Below are 22,908 nucleotides of genomic sequence, written 5' to 3'. Positions count from 1 at the left end.
GGCCGGGCAGGGCAGGGCAGGGCAGGACAAAATACTGCCTGTGGTCCAGATCTGGCCTACCAAGACTACGGATCCAGCTCATGCACGCAGCATGAGCCACAGTCAGACTCCCTGCCTGTACTGCCCCTACACATCACTCAGAAAAGCTGGCTGTGGGGCCCTGTTTGTCTGTGAACAGCTGTAAGCCCAAGGGGAGAGGGGAAAGAGGCTTTGCACACTGCCCTCACACACAGCAGAATCTTGATGCTCCCATTGGCCAGCTTCCGACCAATGGGAGCAGCCTGTTTTAAGAATAGGCAGCACACAAAGTACCCACGCCCCCCTCTTCTTGGGCTTGCAGTTGTTCACAGACACATATGGCCCTGCAGCCAGTTGCTCTGAGAAGCCTTCGGGGGCATGGAAGGCAGGGAATCTTCTGGGCTTCTGTCCAGGAATCATCCAGTTACACTATAAGCATCTACTGGCCACAGCCTGCCTCTGGAACCTCAACCCTTCTGACTCCCAATCTTCTGCCCCTCATTCCTGCACTCCTACCCCACATAACCCAAACATTCTGCCCCCCTCCTGCACCCAAACCTCCTCCCAGACTCTGCACCCCAATCCCACGCCCCAGATCATAACCCCCACCTTCACTCAAGCTCCCTCCCAGATCCTACACCCCCTCTTGCAGCCCAATCCCTTACCCAAGCTCCCTTCTACATCAATGTTCCCTCTTAGTTTTTCCATCTATGTGTTGGATAAATTTTGTTATGTGCACCAGAGCATGTGCCCTACCAAAAAAGACACATACTGCTGGAGGTGGTCAACTGCGAGCACTTTGTCGATCAGCTGGGTGGCATATGAATCTCTCCTGGGTGTTCATCCAAGGCTCAGCTTAGAGAGAACACTCTTCTGCACCCAACCTCAATCCCAGATCCCGCACCTCCTCCATTAATATGGAACAGTGTGGCCCTTGACCACTCACCTAATGCTTGGAGTGCGCACCCCCATCAAAGATTATTGCCCACTCCAACTGTAGGGGATAAACAAGTCACTCAGATTCAAATGCTGCACAACTGTTTCGCAGAGGGCTTGCAGCTAGATTTTTTTGTTACTACTGGTGGTGCACACTAAGGATGTTAAATTGCGGTTAACTGACTAGTCAAGTAGGCGATGGAATTTCCATCAGGTACTCGACTAATTGATAGGCATGTTCGCATTCCTCCTTTGAAATGTACAAGAGCCCCCCACTGGGGCTCTTGTACATTTCAAAGGAGGATTGTGGAACTCTGCATGCAGCCTGGGGCCAGTGGGAAGTCCCTCTGACTCTGGGCTGCATGAGGCGTGCCAACTTTGAAATGCACAAGAGTCCCCAGCAGGGGCTCTTACTCATTTCAAAGCGGCAGCACAGCATGGAGCCCAGGGTCAGCTGTGTGGCACTGCTGCTTTGAAGTACCCTCTCTTCCTCCCCACTTTGCTGCCTCTATATAATAGAGGCAGCAATGGGGAAGGGAGGAATCAATTAGTGCACACTCACACATGTCTTGGTGCATATTAAATTTACTCCACACATGGATGGAAAAGATTACAGGGATCATTGATCACAAACACTGAGTGGTTTCAGTGTCAGAGTGTATAGTGCTCCTATTCATACTCTACATTCCTTCCAACTTCTGCAACAACTGAGGCAGGGATCCAGTGGTTAAAAATTATGTTATTGTATATGTACATTTATCATAATGCATGTGTAGTAGGAGACTGAATTAAGATTACACAGGCAAATTTAAATCTTGCATTTCCTAACTTTGGAGGGCTTGATTTTGCAACCGTATTAATGTTCCTTTGTTGTGATTTTATGACATTTCCCAGGTTTAAAAAAAGCAAACTGGAAACTGCCCCAGAAATTCCATCATGTGTGATTTGAATGCTAGTTCTTCTTTGAGTGATGTCCCCGTGGGTGCTCCACTACAGGTGTCGGGCTCGTCCCGGTGCCGCAAACCAGAAAGTTTTCGCCAGCAGTAGCCCCCTCCGGAGGACCGCGCATGTGCAGAGTGCCCCACGGCGTTCGCGCCTTTTCTGCGTTGCGCGGTCCGACTCGCCAGTTCCTCCTAACTGTCCACGGCCGCAGACGGATTTGGAACACGCTCCTCTCCTGAGGAGAATTCGTATTGTTATTCCTTTATTCTTTCCCAGTTAGCCCCTTCCTACATAGCGTTAGTCAGTTATTATCTTAGTTAGTTAGTTAGTAGTTAATAGCTTAAAAAAAATTTTTTTCTTCTCTTCCCGTTATAACCTCTGAGGGCCGCTTCCACGAGCTCCTCAAGTTTGCTTTCCCCCGGAGACCGCCGCACTAAACATGCCCGGCTCTCCCGGGTTTAAGAAATGCGCTTCGTGTGGTGAAGCCATGCCGGTCTCCAATGGCCAGTCCCGCTGTATTCGCTGCCTGGGAGAGGGCCACATCCCCCAGAAATGCGGTCACTGTGCTAAGCTGACCACACGCACTAGGCGTGACAGAGAAATGCGCCTGAAGATGCTACTCTTCAATAAGGCTCTCCAGCCCCCGTCAGTAGAGGTACGGGAAGCTCCGAGCGCATAAGTCCAAGGACGGAAGAAGCTCCGCTCCGTCCAGGAGTCTAAGTGCAGGAGAGGCACGAGGCTCGTCGGGCCACCCTCCCACACAGGGAGTGGAGAAGTTACCGAAAGCCCGTAGTACATCAGCGCCAAGCCCCGCACTCTCAGTGCTCTCGGTCCTGGCAGGTCGCCTGGAATCGGCACCATCATCTACGGCACCGAGTCTCCGAGCGGCATCGCAGCCAGATACGGTGCGGTCCTCAGCACCGAGGCACTCGGCACCGTTGCCTCATGAACGCTCTCAGGCTAATCCGGCACCGGCGGTCGACCCGGCACCGGCGGTCGACCCGGCACCAAAGCCTAAGCAGGCACCGAAGACTAAGCCGCAACCAGCACAGACACTGGAGACGGCACCGAGAAAACACTCGGCGCCTGGGTCATCCAGCCCCCATTCAAGACCTGGGGATACGGCTTCAGCGCACATACAAGGCACGCCTGCACCTGCCCGCACCGACCATCCATTGTGCGCGGCTGAACTGGCTCCGTCCGTTGCTTCGGCGCTGGCCCCTACGGGCCCGCAACCCAACGACTCTGGGGATGAGACGGCACCACCATCCCCATCTTCTCCACCTCGGTCGCCACGCCTCCCGGAGGAAGTCTCTGACTTTGCCTCAGTCGTCTCCATTCCGGGTAGCCCAGTCTCCAGGCCTCCCCTATCCACGGGGGTACCGACTAAGGCTCAAAGGAAGACTCACCATCCTCGTACGCCTTCCCCCAGTCCCGATAGGGCGACATTTTCCCCTGAACCATCTCTCTTACCTCGTCAAAGACGGCGGGATCACCATTACGGTTATTCCCCTACGCACCGTTACTACAGATCCCCGAGGCGATCTATTACACCGCCCCGTTATCACCGTTCATACTACTCGAGATCGCCGTATCACTACTCATACCGCTCATGATCCCCGCGATCTCCTCCTCTCTCCCGATACTATCGCCGCAGGAGCGTCACTTCTTACTCTCCGCAATATTCACACCGTGGCTCTCGCCATTGTATGTACACCTCGCCCCATTCTGATCGTTCACGTTCAATCACACGACACTCACCCTCGTCCCCAGACCGGCAGCAATTACTTTCACCACGGCCAATTACTCAGGACTCTATCCCGCCGGCTCAACGCCCACCAACGCCTAGTGGGGATGCGTCAACAGCCTCTGCCCCACATGACGATATCACTCAGTCACCTGTAGCAGAGCAACAGCCCACGGTCTCTCCGACAGATGCCGCTTTCTCTTCCCCGGACGACACGGTGTTTAATGACGAACCCTCTCTCGTGGATGATTACAAACAATTCCATGAGCTTTTCAAACGGGTAGCATATTCACAAAACTTACGTACCTCCGAGGCACCACAAAAGCACCATGCCCTCCTCAGAAACTTACAACAAGCCAACAAATCGAAACTAGCTCTCCCGTTCGATGCCGCTATTCTTGAGGTAGCTAATGACATCTGGCAAACCCCGGCATCTGTGCCCCCTACCAATAGACGCACAGACAGGAAATACTTTATTGATGCCAAAGACGCAGAATTTCTTTTTACTCACCCCGTCCCTAATTCCATCGTTGTCGACGCAGCCCAGCAAAAGAAAGGCAAGGTCCGCGCAAGCGAGAAATTCTGCTGCGGACAAGGAAGCTAAGCATCTGGACCTGCTCGGCAGGAAGGTATATTCGTTGGCAACAGCCACACTAAGAATGGCAAACTACTCCGCCCAACTGGCCAACCACGACTTCGATAATTACTCGAAGTTGGTGCTGTTGATACAACTTCTGCCACACTCCAAAAGGGATGTACTGAAAGCCATCGTGCAGGAGGGTTATACAGCAGCCCGTAATGCACTCCAGATATCTCTGGATATTGCTGACTCGGCTTCCCGCACTACGGCGACATCGATCGTCATGCGACGTGCCTCTTGGCTCCACCTGGCTTCTGTACAAAAGGATCTACAGCCCAAGGTGGAAGACCTTCCATTCGATTGAGCCTCCCTGTTTGCCCAGAACACGGATCAAGTGTTCCATTCTGGAAAAGACTCCCGAGCCACGTTAAGAACCCTCGGGATGTACACTCCGCTGTTCAGGTGCAGGAGAGCTTGGCCGTATAACAGACAAAGGCCTCCTCCTTCTTCTTATTATTATTCTAACCAACGCTTTAGGCCCTGCGACCAACATAGACAAAGGCAGCGCCCCCAACATCGCCGCCAACAGCCTAACAAGAATCAGAATCAACAACAACCTCAGCAGCAAGTTTGATGGACTTGTCGAGGGTCTGCGTACCATCCCCCTATTGGAGTCCCCACCACGAGTTACCAAGCTTTTCCACCGCCGTCTGAACCCTTATTGCCTCCGTTGGTTCGCCATCACCATGGACCGTTGAGTCAGGGAGATCGTAACCTGATTCTCTTCTCCACTCTACCTCCCACCAACCCCCCATCCCCGTCCCTTTTCAGGGACCCCTCTCACGAATTTCTGCTACGTCAGGAGGTCACGCACCTACTTACCATAGGTGCGGTAGAAGTAGTTCCTCCCGAGTTCCGAGGCAGAGGTTTCTATTCCCAGTATTTCCTCACTGAGAAGAAGTCTGGAGGATGGAGACCTATCCTAGATCTTCGCGGCCTCAACCGCCACCTGCGAAGACAGAAATTCAAGATGGTTACCCTGGGCTCCATCATCCCAGCACTACGCAAAGGGGATTGGTTCGCGTCCCTCGATTTACAGGACGCATACTTTCATATTGCCGTCCATCCAGTTCACAGGAGATTTCTACGATTTACCGTGGGCAACGATCATTACCAATACACGGTGCTCCCATTTGGCCTATCCGCAGCTCCAAGAGTGTTTTCAAAGACCATGGCAGTCATAGCTGCGTACCTCCGTCGAGCCGGCATCACCATCTTTCCCTATCTCGACGACTACCTTCTCACGGCCCCTTCGATGCAAGAGGCCGAGACCGCAGTTACCGCTACAAAAGGTATCTTCGAGACTCTTGGGCTAATTATCAATCTACCAAAATCTTCTCTGGTCCCCGCCCAGTCCATCGTTTTCATTGGAGCCAAACTAGATTCGACAACCGCTATGGCGTATCTACCTATAGACAGAGCTGACGCCATCCGAGACCTATCAAGCGTCCTGCTTACTGCCCCGACAGTCTCATACCTTACCTGCTTGAAACTGTTAGGCCACATGGCTTCCACTACGTATGTCATAGCCCACGCTCACCTTCGCATGCGGTGCCTGCAACATTGGCTTCTTACGACCTACAGACCCGGCATTACCAATATCAACAGTTTCACGCCTGTCCCTGCCCGTGTCAAGGACTCACTCGCATGGTGGCTCCACCCGGCCAATACTCTTGCTGGTGTCCCTTTCCGGGCTCAACCCCCATCAATCCAGCTTACCACGGATGCGTCCCTCGTAGGCTGGGGGGCACATATGCTGCACTATCGGGTCCAAGGCTTATGGTCCCACCAAGAATCCCTGCTCCACATAAACTTCCTGGAACTCAGGGCAGTTTTCAACGCTTGTCGCCACTTCGTCCACTAGATACAGGGAACCACACTACAGGTCCTTACGGACAAAATATGTACTGTATACTACATCAATCGACAGGGCGGAGCCAGGTACAGGACCTTGTGCGCGGAATCAGTGCACCTTTGGAACTGGGCGATTCGCCACAGTGTCACACTCACAGCCTCCTATCTCCCTGGCAAGGCCAATACAATTGCAGATGCACTCAGCAGATCCTTCCAATCCCAGCACGAATGGGAACTCCTCCACTCCGTAGCCCGCAATCTGTTTCAGTTATTGGGCTACTCAGAAATCGACCTCTTTGCCACTCGCAGCAACAAGAAATGTCGCTCTTACTGCTCAAGAGCGGGTATAGGCAGCCAGTCGATGGGGGATGCCTTCCTGCTCAATTGGGGAACATACCATCTCCTATACGCCTTTCCCCCAATTCCACTGATACCCTGAGTAATAGGGAAAATACTATCCGACGCAGTGACAGTAATCTTGGTGGCTCCTTTCTGGCCTCGCCAGACATGGCTGACGCAACTCATGCAGATGTCGCTATCCAGACCTCAACGGCTTCCACAGCTGAGCAACTTGATCTCGCAGCAGCACGGCAATCTCCTCCATCCGAACATCGACCATTTGCATCTGACAGCTTGGCTCCTAACTGGCTCCAAGGCATAGAGCTAACCTGCTCCCAAGCAGTCAAGGATGTACTGGTACAAAGCAGGCGTCACAGCACTCAGCGATCTTACCTCTACAAGTGGCGTCGCTTCTTTGCTTGGTGCCAATCACAAACCATCGACCCTCTCAAGGCACATATCCAATGCATCCTAGACTATATACTCCATTTACATTCGCAAGGCTTAGCAGTCGCTTCCCTAAGAGTACATGTGGCGGCAATTTCGGCCTTCCACGCTCCAATGGAGGGTTTCTCCGTCTTCTCTCATCCACTTATGAAGAAGTTCTTTAAGGGTATTTCCAATCTCTACCCACCGCATAGGCCTATCTCAGAACCATGGGACCTTACCCTCGTACTGGACGCTCTTACCCATCCACCATTTGAACCACTTGCAACTTGTGATTTACAGACTCTCACCCTTAAAGTTACCTTTCTCCTTGCGATTACTTCAGCCCGACGAGTCTCCGAACTCGCAGCACTCTCAGCCGATCCTCCCTATACAGTATTCACTCAACAGGGTGTCTCACTGAGATGTCACCCAGCCTTCGTGCCAAAGGTTAATTCGTCATTCCATGTCAATGAGCCTATAGTCCTTCCCACCTTCTATCCCAAGCCACATGCTACACCTGAGGAAGTCCGTTGGCACACATTAGATGTCAGAAGGGTGTTGGCATTCTATTTAGACAGGACGCGTCCCTTCCGAAAGTCCCCACGATTACTATTATCACTGGCGACCCGCTCTAAAGGTCATCAACTGTTGTCACAGCGTATATCGTCGCATATCGTTAACTGCATCACTCGCTGTTACACCCTCAGGGGCAGGCCCTTACCCTGTACACCAACAGTGCACTCAACCAGGAGTATGGCTGCCTCCACAGCGTTTCTAAAGAACGTACCGCTACGTGACATATGCCGAGCAGCAACATGGTCGTCCTCATCCACATTTGCTCGACATTATGCCCTTGATCGTCTCAAAACGGCAGACATAGCAGTCTCTCAGGCAGTTCTTTCTTCCGTGCACAGATGATTCCGAAGCACGACCAGCTGTTTGGATGACTGCTTCATACTCACCTGTAGTGGAGCATCCACGGGGACATCACTCGAAGAAGAAGAATTTGTTACTCACCTTGTGCAGTAACATCTGTTCTTCGAGATGTGTGTCCCCGTGAGTGCTCCACGACCCGCCCTCCTCCCTGCTTCGGAGCTCTGTTTTTCTCTATTTCAGATGTTCCGGCTGGGAGGAACTGGCGAGTTGGACCGCGCGACGCAGAAAAGGCGCGAACGCCGCGGGGCACTCTGCGCATGCACGGTCCTCCGGAGGGGGCTACTGCTGGCGAAAACTTTCCGGTTTGCAGCGCCGGGACGAGCCCGACACCTGTAGGGGAGCACCCACGGGGACACACATCTCGAAGAACAGATGTTACAGCACAAGGTGAGTAACAAATTCTTCTGCTCAGTTCTTTGGATTAGGACAGTGGTCCCTCAGCAGTAGATCGGGATCTACTGGTAGATCTTGGAGCCACTGACAGGTGATCCTGACTAGTTTGGCCAGGAAGCTATCAAGCGCTGGCACTTCAGTTGCCCCTCCACCCACTGTCATGCTGCTCCTGCCCTCTGCCCCCTGGCAGCCTCCTGCTTGTTGTGCAGGGTATGGGAGGAAGAAGAGGGGAACACTGATGTCAGGGTGTCCCTCCTCCCCCGACTCCTGTACCCGATCTATCTCCACACAGAGAGAAGGGGATGGAGGGAGCTTGGCTATGCAAATCTCTGTCACTCTCATACACTGTGTGTCTCTGTCATTCTCACAAACATACAGGGTATGTCTATATAGCAGGGCTAAACTCAAAATAAGCTACACAACTTGAGCTGCGCTAATTGCATCGTTTAAGTCAAAATAGCTTATTTTGACTTTTGGCGCTTTTTACACAGCAGTTATTTCAAAACAGAGCACTCTTCCCCTGACTTCCCTTACTCCTCATACAATGAGGTTTACAGAGGTTGGAGTAAGAAGCCTGTCATTTTGCATTTATTTCAAAATAATGGGCTTGCTGTGTAGATGCTCACAATGGGTATGTCTACACTACCCTCCTATTTCGAAATAGGAGGGTAATGTAGGCATACCGCAATTGCAAATGAAGCCCGGGATTTGAATTTCCCGGGCTTCATTTGCATAAGCTGGGTGCCGCCATTTTTAAATCCCGGCTGGTTCGAACCCCGTGCCGCGCGGCTACACGGGGCACGAACTAGGTAGTTCGAACTAGGCTTCCTAGTTCGAACTACTGTTAATCCTCGTGGAATGAGGAAATTCAAATCCCGGGCTTCATTTTCAATTGCGGTATGCCTACATTACCCCGCTAGTTCGAACTAGCAGGGTAGTGTAGACATACCCTATGTTATTTCAGAATAACTGACGTTCTTCTGAAATAATGCTGTTTAGAGATAGCCACATTGTCCTTCCTTCTCATCTCCTGACCCAGCACATATGTGAGTGGTGGGGTGTATTATTGTTACTTGTTTTACTGCTTTCAAAGTGGGTTATTTTTGGTTTTTGACTGATCTGTGCATTTCATCATTTTAATTTTTCTCTTACGCTTATACTTAATTCTTTGAGTTCTAAAATGTAATCCGTTGTGGCTGGAGTAATTATCCCTGTAGTAATTGCTGCCCTTGGAAGTGGCTGTCATGTCCCTGCAGCTCCTGAGAAAGGCAGAGCAGGGGATCTCCACGTGCTGTCCTTGCCTGTAGACAATACTCCAGCAGCTCTCGTTGATCAGTTATGGGGAACCATGGCCAGTAGAAGCTGTGAGCTCAGTGGTGCCCAGCCAGAGGCAGCTTAGTGAACCCCTGTCCTAGCCTTGAACCTCCTTCTACACCCAACCTCTTGCCCTAGACATGACTCTCCCTGCACCCAAACTCCTTCCCAGAGCTTGCACCCTGAAACCCCTCCTGGAACCCAATTTCCTGCCCCGGGCTGAGCCTAGAGCCCCTCCCACACTCCAAACCCATTGGTCCGAGACCAGAGCCCACTCCCAACTCCCTACCCCAGCCTGGTGAAAGTGAGTGAGGTTGGGGAGGAAGGGGCTGGAGTAAGCACTGTGAGGCCTCAGAGAAGGGATGGAGCAGGGGCAGGGACTCAGAGAAGGGGCAGGAAGGAAGTGGGGCATGGGTATTTGGGTTTGAGGTAGCTCTTACATTGCACTTAAATTGTGGTTAAAAGGGTTGGAGATCACTGGATTAGGACATGTTAGTGTTTATTGAAGATTTCCTATAGAAATGACCCAAATTAACAATTCCTGGGAAATTTTCAGTGATAATGTGTTTAACTTAGACCTTAATCATCTGGTGAGTCTTTAAAATGCCAACCTATAAAAAAGTTCATGTACTTTTCAGATGTAGGCAGATAAACAAATAGATATGTGTCTGTTAAACAAAATAAGCATTGCTTAAAAAAATCCTGCGGTGTATTTTTAGAAAATAACATAAATAGCAACTTGTTCAAGTCACAATGATATTAATAAGGAACATATAGTTGCAAATTCCACTTATATCAGCAGCTAGCTTTGCTGTGGAAAGGCACAACCACTTTAGTTAAATTACAGTTAAGAGTCTGCAATAGCTGATATATTTGACCTAAATACTGTATGCTTTGGAAAAATATCAAATGTTACATGGGGTATTTCCTGATCTCTTCAGACAATCACTTTACATTTGAAACTGATTCATATAATTTGAATTAAGATTATATTTTCTAGTGTCCTAGATGAATTTTCCAGGGGAGCACTAAAAAAGGGAGCAAATCTTAATAAAGAAGATAATCCTTGTGTATTTCTGTGCATTTGTATCATCTAGGGAGGGAAAAGAAAAACATGTCTCTCACTTAGCACACCTGAGCTCTAACACAAGGCCATAAAGTATCCTTCTGACTCATCCTATACACTGTTATTTTTTCCCATAAATTCCTTCTCTTTAAAAGGCCATGGTCATGTAATTATGCCTTTCCAATGCAGATACCACTGTCAGTTTGGATTAGTGAGAGTGGGTGGGCTCTTGCAGTCATTGCTACTGAGCTGTGCTTGGGATTGAAAGGCTTGCTGTCTTCATAGCTCCTGAAGCTAGAATTCTCTATATTGCCATTCACAGCTGTCTTATAATTAGAGTTTAATACATGCTGGGTTTCTAAGTTCCCCTATTCTATCCATTATTGTATCGTTTCTCCCCATACTTTCCTCCAGCACTACACCTACAATGTCTCAAATTGAAATAGGATCATGATCCTGGGAGAAACAGAAGGTGAAATCCTGATCTAATTGTAATCAGTGGCAAAACTCCTAATAACTTCAACTGGGACTAGGATTTTACCTAGAATCTTTGTTTTTCTTAAAGTAGCTAAACTGAGGTAAAGTAGGGTGACATTTTTGACTGGTAATAAAATCTTGCTAGGATTGAATTCAAGGCTTGTCTTAAAGTTACATTATTTTTATGCCATTGTATAAACATTGTATAAACCTTATGATATGTATATACAATAAATAAATAAACCCTGTCACTGTGGATATATCTACTGCATGCTTATTTTGAAATAAGCTATTCCAGAAGAAATACTCCAAAATAGCTTATTTCAAAATGGCATGTCTACACTACAAAGCCTCAAAATGAGTCCGAGGTAGGCTTCCCTAATGTGGACATGCTATCTTGATTTAGAGCCGCAGGAGGCACTGGGGAATAATTAGTCTGAATTGCTATTTCAGAATAGGTGTTATTCCTCATGTAATGAGGTTTACAGAAGTTAGAATAAGCTGTCTGTTATTTCAAATGTATTTCAAAATAACAGAATTGCCGTGTAGATGCTCACATTGTTATTCTGGAATAATGGCCATTATTACAAAATAATGCTGCTGTGTAGACACACCCCGATTGACACATTACAAGAAACTGGAGAGTAGTTTAAAGCTTCCATTTTGTATTTCTTAAGTGGAGGTCAATCAATAGACCTGTGCCACAAGACCTGAACTTCCCATTTTTGTAGGATGTAAGTATAGTATAGCCTGGAAACAATGGGCTGAATTCCCCTTGCTCTTAATATCTGTTTTACACCTTTGCCACTCCACTGATCTCACTGGAGTCATTCCGGAGTTACTCTGGTGTATGTGTGAGGGAAACATGGTATTATATGTTAGCTAAAGTATGCATTCATTTCTATGAATTATGCCCTAATCTCACTGATTACTCAAGGGAATAAGCATTTCAAATGAGGTAGTTGAAAAATCACTTTCTCCTGAGTCTACCTGATCCCAGTTTTGGCAAGCAAGGGGAAAGGCTGCAGAATTCCAGCACAAGACACAGGACCAGATTCTGTTCTGCTACACCAGTGTAAATGCAGAATAACTCCACTGAGTTCTGAGAGGAAACTTCATCTGAGAGGAAACTCTGTCCCAGAAGCCTATCTTCTTCCCATTGAAATAAGGAGCATAATTCTCATTGATGTCAGTTGTGCAAGGTCAGGCTCAACATTTTCCATCGGGAGGGAAAAGAGAAGGGTTCTGAACAAATGTGGAGAAAGATATATCCATGCAAAAAATATTAGAAGAATTGTGAGGAAGGACATTGTCTAGGAGGAGAATTAATATACCCATGAATTATGTAGTTTAAATATAACTGATTGTTCTACTACACAGAAGAAAAAAAATTCAGCAACTCACTAGTTACCGTAGCAACTGCCACAACCCTTAGTACAGCAGAGTATTTTTGCTTTTCCAGTGTCTTAAAGAAACACTGCTACAATTATGTGGTGACATTTAAGCTTTGCTGCACATTGAAACGTCGTTATTCAGGAAGCACATGTAGGCATCTAATTTAGTACTGCCTGTAATAGGAATAGACTTAAATACAGTATGTACTTAAGTGCTTTCTTGAATTGGACCTTTAGACCACTTGTCTTATTTTTTTTAAAAGAACTGGTAATAAACTCATATTTTCCCAGTTTAAAATATTTTATCTAACACAATAATGAATCTTAATGTAATTTTAAACAGTGATTTTCTACTTCCCCTGCCTTATATAAACTTGTGACAAGATTATTATAATGGATAGAAATAAAATATTGCTCATGCAGGTAATATGAATAATTAGTGCCAAACAAAGTTATTTGGATGGTGTACTTGTTCTTCATAAATGCCCATTTTTTATTGTTGAATGCACATATTTCTGTGCTTAGCTACAGCATAGTCTCACCAAACCCTTATATTAAGTCACAGTATCTGTCAATGGATGTCCTGAGATCTAATTTGTCATTCATAGAATAGCCCAAGATGTGTGTTAAAGATTCACCTAATTCTTTCCAGAATATTTTGATATTTCATTACCCATGGCATGGAAATTTGGTGGTTTAACAGTTCTTCAGAACAACCAAAGTTTAGTTTCATGTTTAGTTCAATAATATCAATTTTTGCTATAAAACAAACTGTATTTTTTCTTCTTTCTCCATGGCTAAAATGTTGATTTTTCTGCTTGCAAAATCTTACGGTATAATGTTGCAGAAATTACCAAAGGAAGAAAACTTAACATCTGTTTAAACAGCAGATATGAGATAGCACCCTAAGTAGGCTTATCAAAACATTATTTCTTAAGCTTTTTAAAAATTATTAATCTATAGAGCTGGGATTTACCCAATCTATCCATGAATCCTTTCTACTAAGGGAAATGTGACTGCCAGTGACTTATTGTTTGACATTAAAATAATCCCTTTTCAACTTTTTTGCAACTGTAACTAAAATTTTCATACAAGACTTACAATATTAATTGTTGATTTTTTAATGTTTTGTCTCATTTGTAAAGAAGAATATCTTGTAAGTGATGCACATGTGCTAATTAGGCACATGTGTGATCTAAGTTCAATATAAAGGAGCTGCTTATGTCTTTTTTAAAAGAACTATCTGAAACAAAGGAATCTTATGTTTTGCAGTGTTTACTGACTGGGCTGTCTTCTTTTGTTTGAACAATTGCATGAGCATTTTAGATTGTGTTTCTTGTCTCTTTAATGCAACACTAAGAAGGTGTGAAATTTCATGTAATAAGATATTTGCAGTACCAGATGCTCGGCTGCTGCTAACATTAGCTGAGAATCTGGCTAATCTAGAGTTGGCAGTCTCACCATCAAGTCCAGAAATGACTGGATATGCAAACTAAGCTACCCCTTGCCACCTAGAGATGGTCTCTCTTGGTCAGGTTTGATGTAATTTGGCAGGTGGAGAATCTTGTACTGCTTGTTCTATACTTGACCCATGGACAATAAATACTAGAAGGCCTGGTTCTGAATGATACTGAGGTATGTGAAATTTACACCCACTATGCAGATTCTTTAAAATGCCAGAATAATGGAATAATGGAGCTTTAGTGTAAATGAAAATTTGTCCCTTCAGTCTTCAGGACTGTCATTTCAGGAACCGTAACAAAAAAAAAAAATCACAAAAACAATAATACAAAAATTTTTTTTAGTGATCAATTTGGTAAAAAAAACATTAGACACTGAACAAAGATCCCAGCAACGGTTTCTAATATACTAAAAGCAAAAGTCTAATTGGCAGTTGTCCTTACTACTCTCCAGTAACTTCGATGCTAATTTTATCCTCACTCTAGTTTTCCTACTTATGATGGCATCCCCACTTCATAAATGGGCAAGAGTATAAGCCCTTGTAGTCTGCATGCTAAGGTTTACCTTTTATCTTGACAAGTGCAGCCAAAGTAATAATGTTCAGTTTAAAGAATGATTGATAGTATGCTCATTCCTGCTTTCCTAACTCCTTTTGCAGCAGGTGGGTATCTTCTTACACCACTGTTGAATTGAGGATCAGTGAGCGTAACCAGTATCAGCAGATTTTTGTCTAATGAACCATTAATTACAGTCTCTATCTCTTCAGTAGTGATTTCGCCACGTGTAGTAAGTCACCAATGTGTAACAAATATTATAATCCCCTTTTATCACAGGCAATCTTCCTTCTCATTTATATTACCCATTACGCCATTCCCAGCGCTCCTTCCTGATTACTCGTCATATTTTCAGATGAAATTGCTTGCTAGCTCCTTGCCTTCATGTTTTACTTTTTTAATGTGGAAAATAAAAATAGAGAGTGCTCAACTTGATCAGATTGATCAGAGTGTGATGGCTTCTCTTCTGTTTGAAAGGACCTTTATTGCACTTATTGGAATTGTCAGGCATAATAGGTGGGACCAACTATTACCTTTCTTACGGTATGCCTCTGAAAAAAAACCCTCAAACATGATACTGAAACACATCACACAAAAGAGGTCTCGTCTCGCAGGTTAGGCCAGGCATATTCTTTTTTCCGGACAGCATCTTTTAAGTGCAATGTTGCTTCATTGTGCTCTGTGGTACATTTTCAATAGACATGTTAAATTGTTGAGACAATAGAAACATCCTCTAATACAACCTGGAGTCCTGTGCATTTAACTTTACCAAAAAACAAACAAACAAACAAAAAAAAAAGCAGCTAAAGAGTCTTCTACATTATGACTTCCTGCTGCTATTCTGCTTTTTGAATAAAACTCTTGGCAAACCTAAACAAGCAGAGGTGCTCTTTTAATAAGATATAAAAGCAAATCATGTGCAATGGGCTGACTTTGACTGTAAATCTAACACTTATTTTGTCTTCTAACAGCAAGCATGCCCACAAGTGAAACTGAATCTGTGAACACTGAGAATGTCAGTGGAGAAGGCGAGAGCCCGGCATGCTGTGGCAGTCTATGGTGAGTACGTACACAGATCCAATTAAGATGTCAGTGTTTTCAACAACCTAGAATTTAAAGGAGCCATTTTTTTCTTTTACCTGTTGAAACATATTTGCTTTGTAATACTCAAGTTTTGCAAGATGCTTTATGTCGTTCATGATAAAATAGAACCAAACTTTTATCTAAAATTCTGGAGTCAGGACAAATAGATATATTTTATTAAGTATCCATTTGAGCTTTTCATTTACAAAGGTTTTAGAGCTTTTTAATTTTACTGCTTTGAAATCACCCAGGAAAAAAAGAGACATAAGCTAAAGAAATGCAGCAGAAACTAATCTATATCTATTTTAGAAATTTGCATGTGTCTGTGTGTCTGTTTGTTCAAGAACTTCTCCAAAATGGTAAGAGCTAGAACCACCTAATTTGGTATGCAGTTTCCTCTTATCCTAACTTAAAGCAAGGTAAGGATTTGGTTGTGCCAAGAAAATGGGAAGTACCAGGAATGGGACTGTTTTCCATAACATGGTGGTGGCCAGGGGAGACAGAAGGCTGTTGGCAGCTGGGAGAGATGGGCGGGGGAAAGAGTTAGGCCCCTGCTAGCTGAGGAGCCTGGGGGGGGGGGGGGGGGGGGCTGGGAGGGGGAGGAGAAAGAAGGCCTTTGACAGCTTGTGTGGGAAGAGATAGCCCTGCTGGATGGGATTCCTCACACTGAGCCCCTCCGTACCCCTCAACCCTTCCTTTCTAAACACCCATGCTCCTAGCTTCCTTTCTTGTTCCCTCCCCCCACATCCTCAAGGCCCTTGCCCTGACTCCTACACTCCTGCACTGCCAGGCCCTAACCCTGAAGGACCTAGGCAACGGAGGGTAAATCTTCTAATGTCTTTTATAACTTGAATGATGATATTTTACCAATAGCTAAAAACTGAGAATTATTAGGTTGCTGTAGATATACTACTAACATAATGATTGTGATAATGATTTTCATTCATATAACATCATTTTTCCAGTATGTTCCCAAAGTACATTGAATCAGCCATTTAAAATCCAGAATAATTTCTCTGCAAATACCTGTGCTTTATAACTATATCCTGGTCCACAGAGGATAAAATTTAAAATTTCCATCCTCTCTCATGTAAAATCCATGGTTTGTAAATAATAATATTAGAAAAACAGTTGTAAACAGATGACAATAGTACTTCAGCATTTATGCAGCTTTATGTTGAGAATACACTTTTATGCACAAACTTTGAATAATTCAGTTGTTTTGATTTCCAAATACAGCATTCCAGAGAGAAGGGGTTATGTAAATTTGTATTTCTGTGTATTCTTAAAAATGTATTTTCCTTTTCTTTTAGTCAAACTATCTCAAAATCCAAGTTCAGGTCAGTATTTTCCTCTCTTTTTTCATCACTTTTTTCCTTGTGATAGTTTACACATCATTCTGTATTTTCTATAGTAGAATTTGATTGGATGAAAAATGTTACTGATGAGATATTAGAGAATATAGTTGAAGAGGATTCAGGAACTTTATTGGAAAAGTGCTTTAAACTATCAGTTAGATTTTTGGTATTTGTAACTTCACTTATTTTCAAAAATTTGGGCAAGGGAATTTTTATTTACAAGAATGCTCATTGGAAAACAAGTAAAAGCAAGAATAAACAATCATGATATTGACTCCTCTGTCACTTTCATTGTGGAAAGTTCTTTATTTTTTTCATTTGCATAGAACATGTATTGAGAAATTGCATATATAGGTTGAACCTGCCTCGTCCAGCACTCTCGGGACCTCTATAGTCTCGAAACAAGGAATTTGCTGTACCGGGGGAGGTCAGTGCTAGCCCCTCCAATGCCACTTTCTATGGAGCTCTGCTTCAGTAGCAGCAGGTGGGCCGGTATTGTTGGGGTGGGGATACGTGGTAGTGCTTAGAGGAAGAGGCAGGTTGGCGATGGGGCCTTGTGGCCAAGGGTTAGGAATGTAACCCTGCTGCCATTGGGCTCTGATTCTGTCCCTTGCTGACAGCTGAAGGAGTCCACTGCTGCCCTGCCTCTTCTCCTGTGTGCTCCCATCTCCATTCCTTCTCCTCTCCTTTGTGAGCTTGAACATTGCAAATCAGCTATTTGTGATGCTCCTGAAACTCTGAAAGGATAGGGGAGGAGGTGTTGAGCGTGGAGCCCCTGGCTTTGTCCTGTGAGCGCTCCAGCCTAGGAACACTCATGGATGCCAGACCACAGATGTTGCTGGAAGAGGGAAGTACAGATTATAGAGATCCAACCTGTAACAAACAAATTTGCAAACAGAAAATAGACTCCTGCTTATAAAGGTCAGGTTGCTCAATCACAGAACAAAAACAATGCCGTCTAACTTAGGTGGCCAGTTATGTGGCACATACAACGAATTGTGGATTGCAGATAGTCATAATGACCAGTTTGCAAACAATCTCCAGGCTATTTTTCATAGACATCAGTTGAACAATAGAGATAATCAAGAAGATAATTGAGAAGGTTCTAACAAAGCAACTCTGGAAGCTGGATTCCTCCAATTTCCTCGTTCGTGGTAAAACTTGTTTCAGGCTTGGATCAGTAGCAACACTGATGAATTGTGGTTTTAACAGCTGACATGCATATCGTGTCCATTCTATTAGATCTAACAGCTACTTTGTTGCTGCTGACTACAACATCTTTCTGATGTGCCGGTTATGGCCAATAAAAGTGGCCCTTTTCTTTTGAGTGCTTTCGAGTGGCCTTTTTCTTTTTAAATGAAAGATCCCTAAGTGTAGTTGTAGATGATTTTCTTCTGCCTTGGAAGTCTTTTCATGTGCGATGTGGTGTGGTTTCATCATGTCAGTCCTACAGCTCAACGTATATGTCAATTCACTGGTAGATTAATGAAGAGACATTGAGTTCATATGCCAATGATCCTAAATTCTGTGTTCCATTGCTTCTGGCCCTGCCAGTGAAATGGAACAAATGCATGAGATTATGGCTTTTTAAAGAGTTGAGGATCACACAATAGACGCAGGAAGCACAGATAGATTATGGAAAGCAATTTGGAAGAGCTGGAGTGGATTATGTCTCACCCGGATCAAGGTCAAGTGTTGCCATTTGTTATGCAGCTTTACAATTTGGAATCTTGTTAGAAATAGGATTACTTATGCATAATCAACAAGTAGGCATGGCCCAGAGTGCCTTTTTATCTGCATTTGTGAGAAAATAGTGTCCATTTCTTTCAGACCCATGTTTGTGCCATCTTGAGAATAGATAACTGCATTGGGCAGTTATCTCTCTTCACCTTAGCAACTTCTAAATCATGCTTGATATTAAATTTGTCTCCAGTTAATACCACAAATCAATATCTGCTCCTGTGAAGTTAGCTGTAATTTACTATTCAAAGGGGAATATCTGCATCTGAAATGCCACCAGAGACTTCAGAAACCGTAGATTCAAAACAGATAGAGTATTGTTAAGACATCTCCTTTTTGAATTTGGCCCTTTACAACAGAAAATCGTAGAAGCTCTAGAGGAAAAGCAAGCTAACAACTCACTCTGAAATACACCCATTCTGGTAAAAGAGAACTGTGAGCATCTAAGACCTCTACCAAATGACACTATGAACACATCATTTGAGGAGGAAAAGTTCCCACCACACCTGAAGCTTATCATAATCCAGTCAGTATGTAAGGAACTAACTAATGCAACCAACCAGTATGTAAGGAACTAGCTAATGCAACCAATCTCTCCACCACTGCCCATTCCCAAGCAAATTTACTGAGTAGATCACCAGTAATTTGTAGGCTTTCTCTAGATTCTACTGGTATTCTTGGATACCTCTGAGACAGGTATATTCTGAAATATGGAACAAAATCAGTGCTCATGGCACTGAAGTTTGACATCCTCTTGGTCATAGGCAAGGGCCGTACTGTCATATTGCTGGATCTTGGAACAGTATTTGATATTGTCAGCTATTGAATGTTGCTTTCCCACTTCAGAAGCTCACTGGGTGGGGGGGTTATTCAGAACATACTAAAAGAGCTTTAGATGTTCCCAAAAGGCATTATGGTCATTAGCTCCTACACCTCTAGAACTCTGATTTGTAGTTATCCTACAGAGATCTATCTGCTTCTCCAGCCTTTTCTTCATCTCATGAAACTGCTGGGGAAGTTGCAAGGCAGCATGGACTGAAGTGCCAGTCGTATCCAACTCTACATTACCATCAGGTCTGTCTGACTTCAACAGTTGTTGAGAACAGGAAGTGCTTTGAAGAACTATTCACTTATGTAGCACTAGGCTCAACTGGGGATGTCTGCCTTTTTATTATTAAAATAATTTTCAAATTAATTGTTCTCCTCATCTCCTCATCGCTCCCAGATACCTAAACAAACATGATTGCGAAATTCTCCTTTTCACCTATCAATGTCAAGAAAAAAGACTGCACCCCACTCTTTTGGATTTGGACCTAAAACCAGTAATCTGCATATTTGTGATCCTCAGGTTTGACTACTGTAATTCTCTATGTTTAGGAATGGAATCACTGATCCCTAAAGATCTATATTAAATTCAAAACACAGCAGCCTGTCTGTTCAGTAGCAGAGATTACAAATCACATGTTGCTTCTGTATTCAATTCTCCTTGGATTCCTGATAAGCATTGAGCCAAATTCAAGTTTTCAATCATAATGTAACTCCTCTGTGAGGCTGGTTTGTTTTCTGAGAGACCATCTTTTCCTGCACGATCATCACCTCCCACAACAGCTGTCTTTTTGAACAGTGGCACAATCAGTCTCTAGAATCTTTCTCAGCAACTGGCTCACTAATCTGGAAGTTACATCCAGAAGAGATCAGGTTGACCATGATTCATTGCCTTCAAATCAAAAGGTAAATCTTACTTTTCCAACCTAACTTACCCAGAATAAGACAAGAAACAAAGAAAGCCGAAGACAGGCAGATCTTCCTATGCATATTTCTGTAAATTTATAATGTAAGGAGATGCCATGTTAATGAGTGTAGTATAAAGTCCTAGCTAGAGGTATAATGCAGCTGCCTACTTATTAGGTGGATATGTATAGGAAAAGCATTTTACGTTATTGTGTCTATGACCTCCAGTGTCTGCCTACTGGCTTCCAGATGGAAATTAAGGTTTGGGGTTTCCACTGTAAAAGCCCTAATTGGGTTGGAACCTAATTTCTCTCTCACTGTACAAAACTGCCACAACTGTCGTCAGTGGAAACACTTATGCAGAAGATGTCATCGTTCAAATGGAAGGGAGCTTGTGCTTATACTTTCCCATGCCTCTCTAAACTCCACTCCAATTCATCTGATGAAGTGGGTTTTACCCATGCAAACTTATGCTGTAATAAATCTATTAATCTCCAAGATGCTAAAGGACTCCTCATTGTCTTTATCAGACTGTAACATTTAAAATTTCAGTTTTCCTCTTGAAAAATAGGAAGATAATGAAAATGGCTTCCATTATTTTCAAGTTGAAATTTGCACAGGTTTTTCTGAAGATGCATCATAATGGGACAATATCAGACTTTGATGTTCCCCTTTTATCTTTGTATGTGCAATTGTGAACATTTTAGGAAAGGAAGAAAATATGTGCTATGCTCCTCAACTGATACTTTGTGTTGTTTTAAGCTTAATTCACACTAAAACCTGGAAACCCTTACATATGATGTGTAAAATTGCACACCCCTGGGGCTGCATTTTCAGAATCATATATATATAGTAGCTCAATGTCTGTGACTCTGTAACACTGTAGTGTTACGTCTTGCCTCTGGGGGGCGCTGTTGCCTCCCGCCGTGGTGCTCGGCTGACTTCTGCGCTGCTCAGCCGGGCAGCCACAGGGGAGCAAATGTAGCAAGCGGCTGTTTGGGCTCCGCGGTCCCCGTGCTGCATGGGGAGCATGGAGCCCAAACAGCCACTTGCATTGCTTGCCTCTGCATGGGGAGTGCAGAGCCCAAACAGCCATGAGAGGCAGGAGGGGGAGAAGAGAAAGAGAGACGGAGAAAGAGAGGGAGGCGGAGGAGAGCTGAGAGAGAGAGGGGGGAGGCAGGAGGAGGAGGAGAGAGAGACGGACATGGAGGAGAGACCTGAAAATCCCTTTTTATGACGGGCTATTGGCTAGTATCACCAAGATTATCTATACTCTTTCTGCCAATGGTCTTTGGTCTAGGCCCTAAATCTGTAAACACTGAACGTTTTGTAAAGAATGTTGTCACTTTATTACAAAACTTCCAGGCTGTGTCTACACTGGGCCACTTATTCTGGAAAATCAGCCGCTTTTCCAGAATAAGCTGCGAGCTGTCTACACTGGCCCTTGAATTTCCGGAAAAGCAACGACGTTGAACTGTACAAAATCAGCCACTATTCTGGAAAAACTATTCTGCTCCCGCTCGGGCATAAGTCCTTATTCTGGAACACTGTTCCAGAAAAGGGCCAGTGTAGACAGCCCAGGAGTCTTTTCCGGAAAAAAGCCCCAATCGTGGAAATGACGATTGGGGCTCTTTTCCGGAAAAGCACGTCTACATTGGCCACGGATGCTTTTCTGGAAAAAGGGCTTTTCCGGAAAAGCAGCCTGCCAGTGTAAACGCTCTTTTTCCGGAAATACTTATAATGAAAACTATTCTGTTTTAAGCATTTCCGGAAATTCATGCCAGTGTGTAGACAGCGCCACTGTTTAAGGTTTTAGGGGCTGATCCAGTGACCAGCACCCTTTTGATTGACTTCCTAGATCAGGTGGTTGGAAATGACCAAGAATCATCCCAACTCTTCTGAGTGATCAAGCTCTTGGAGCTTTATCATTTTTTAATTGACTTCAGCAATGCAGAATTGTGCCCTAAGAGTAAAAAATACTGGATTTTGTACATCCAGTCAGTGAGAATACTGATGATGGCTAAGTACACAATGTAGTTGGCAAGAGTGCTCATGAACACACTGTCACATTAGTTCAGTGCGGGGATTTTTCTTCATATGTTTATTATAGTTCAGAGGCACTGAAACTTTTCCATAATTGCAACTGAGCAATTTACTATTTTCCATAATTAGGGCTCCATCTCTGTCATGGAGATCACAGAAGTTATAGATTCCATGACTTTGCACGACCTTCAAGACATTTGCAGTGGCCAGTGTGGCTCTGGTGCCATCTGCACAGTTGACACTGTGGACAGCCACACTAGCTGTTGGAGTGGCTCTGCAGCCAGCTGCACAGGTGGCCCCAGGGCCAGCCACATTGGCCAGTACTCAGGCAGCCACAAACAGTATTTGGTGCAGCTGGCTCTGGGAAGCACTCAAGCAGCAGGTATGGTGGCTGGAGCACCCACTGGTTGGTGGCCAATGGAAGCAGTCTCTGGAGCAGCCAGAGTAGCTGCT

At 44.7% G+C, this 22,908-nt stretch overlaps 1 protein-coding gene across 1 annotated transcript in view; it reads left to right on the top strand.

Moving 5' to 3' along the window:
- The window catches only part of CACNA1D (calcium voltage-gated channel subunit alpha1 D), a 365,513-nt gene that overhangs the window by 195,061 nt on the left and 147,544 nt on the right, over positions 1 to 22,908 (top strand). Inside the window, exons 10-11 of the mRNA XM_075938914.1 lie at positions 15,472 to 15,559; positions 16,897 to 16,923. Coding sequence (XP_075795029.1) covers positions 15,472 to 15,559; positions 16,897 to 16,923 — 115 coding nt within the window. The remainder of the gene's footprint in view (positions 1 to 15,471; positions 15,560 to 16,896; positions 16,924 to 22,908) is intronic.

Source organism: Pelodiscus sinensis, chromosome 11 (genome assembly GCF_049634645.1).
Source record: "Pelodiscus sinensis isolate JC-2024 chromosome 11, ASM4963464v1, whole genome shotgun sequence".
Taxonomy (NCBI): Eukaryota; Metazoa; Chordata; order Testudines; family Trionychidae; genus Pelodiscus; species Pelodiscus sinensis.
Note: the sequence above shows the minus strand (reverse complement) of the source record. Positions and strands in the feature narration are given on the sequence as shown.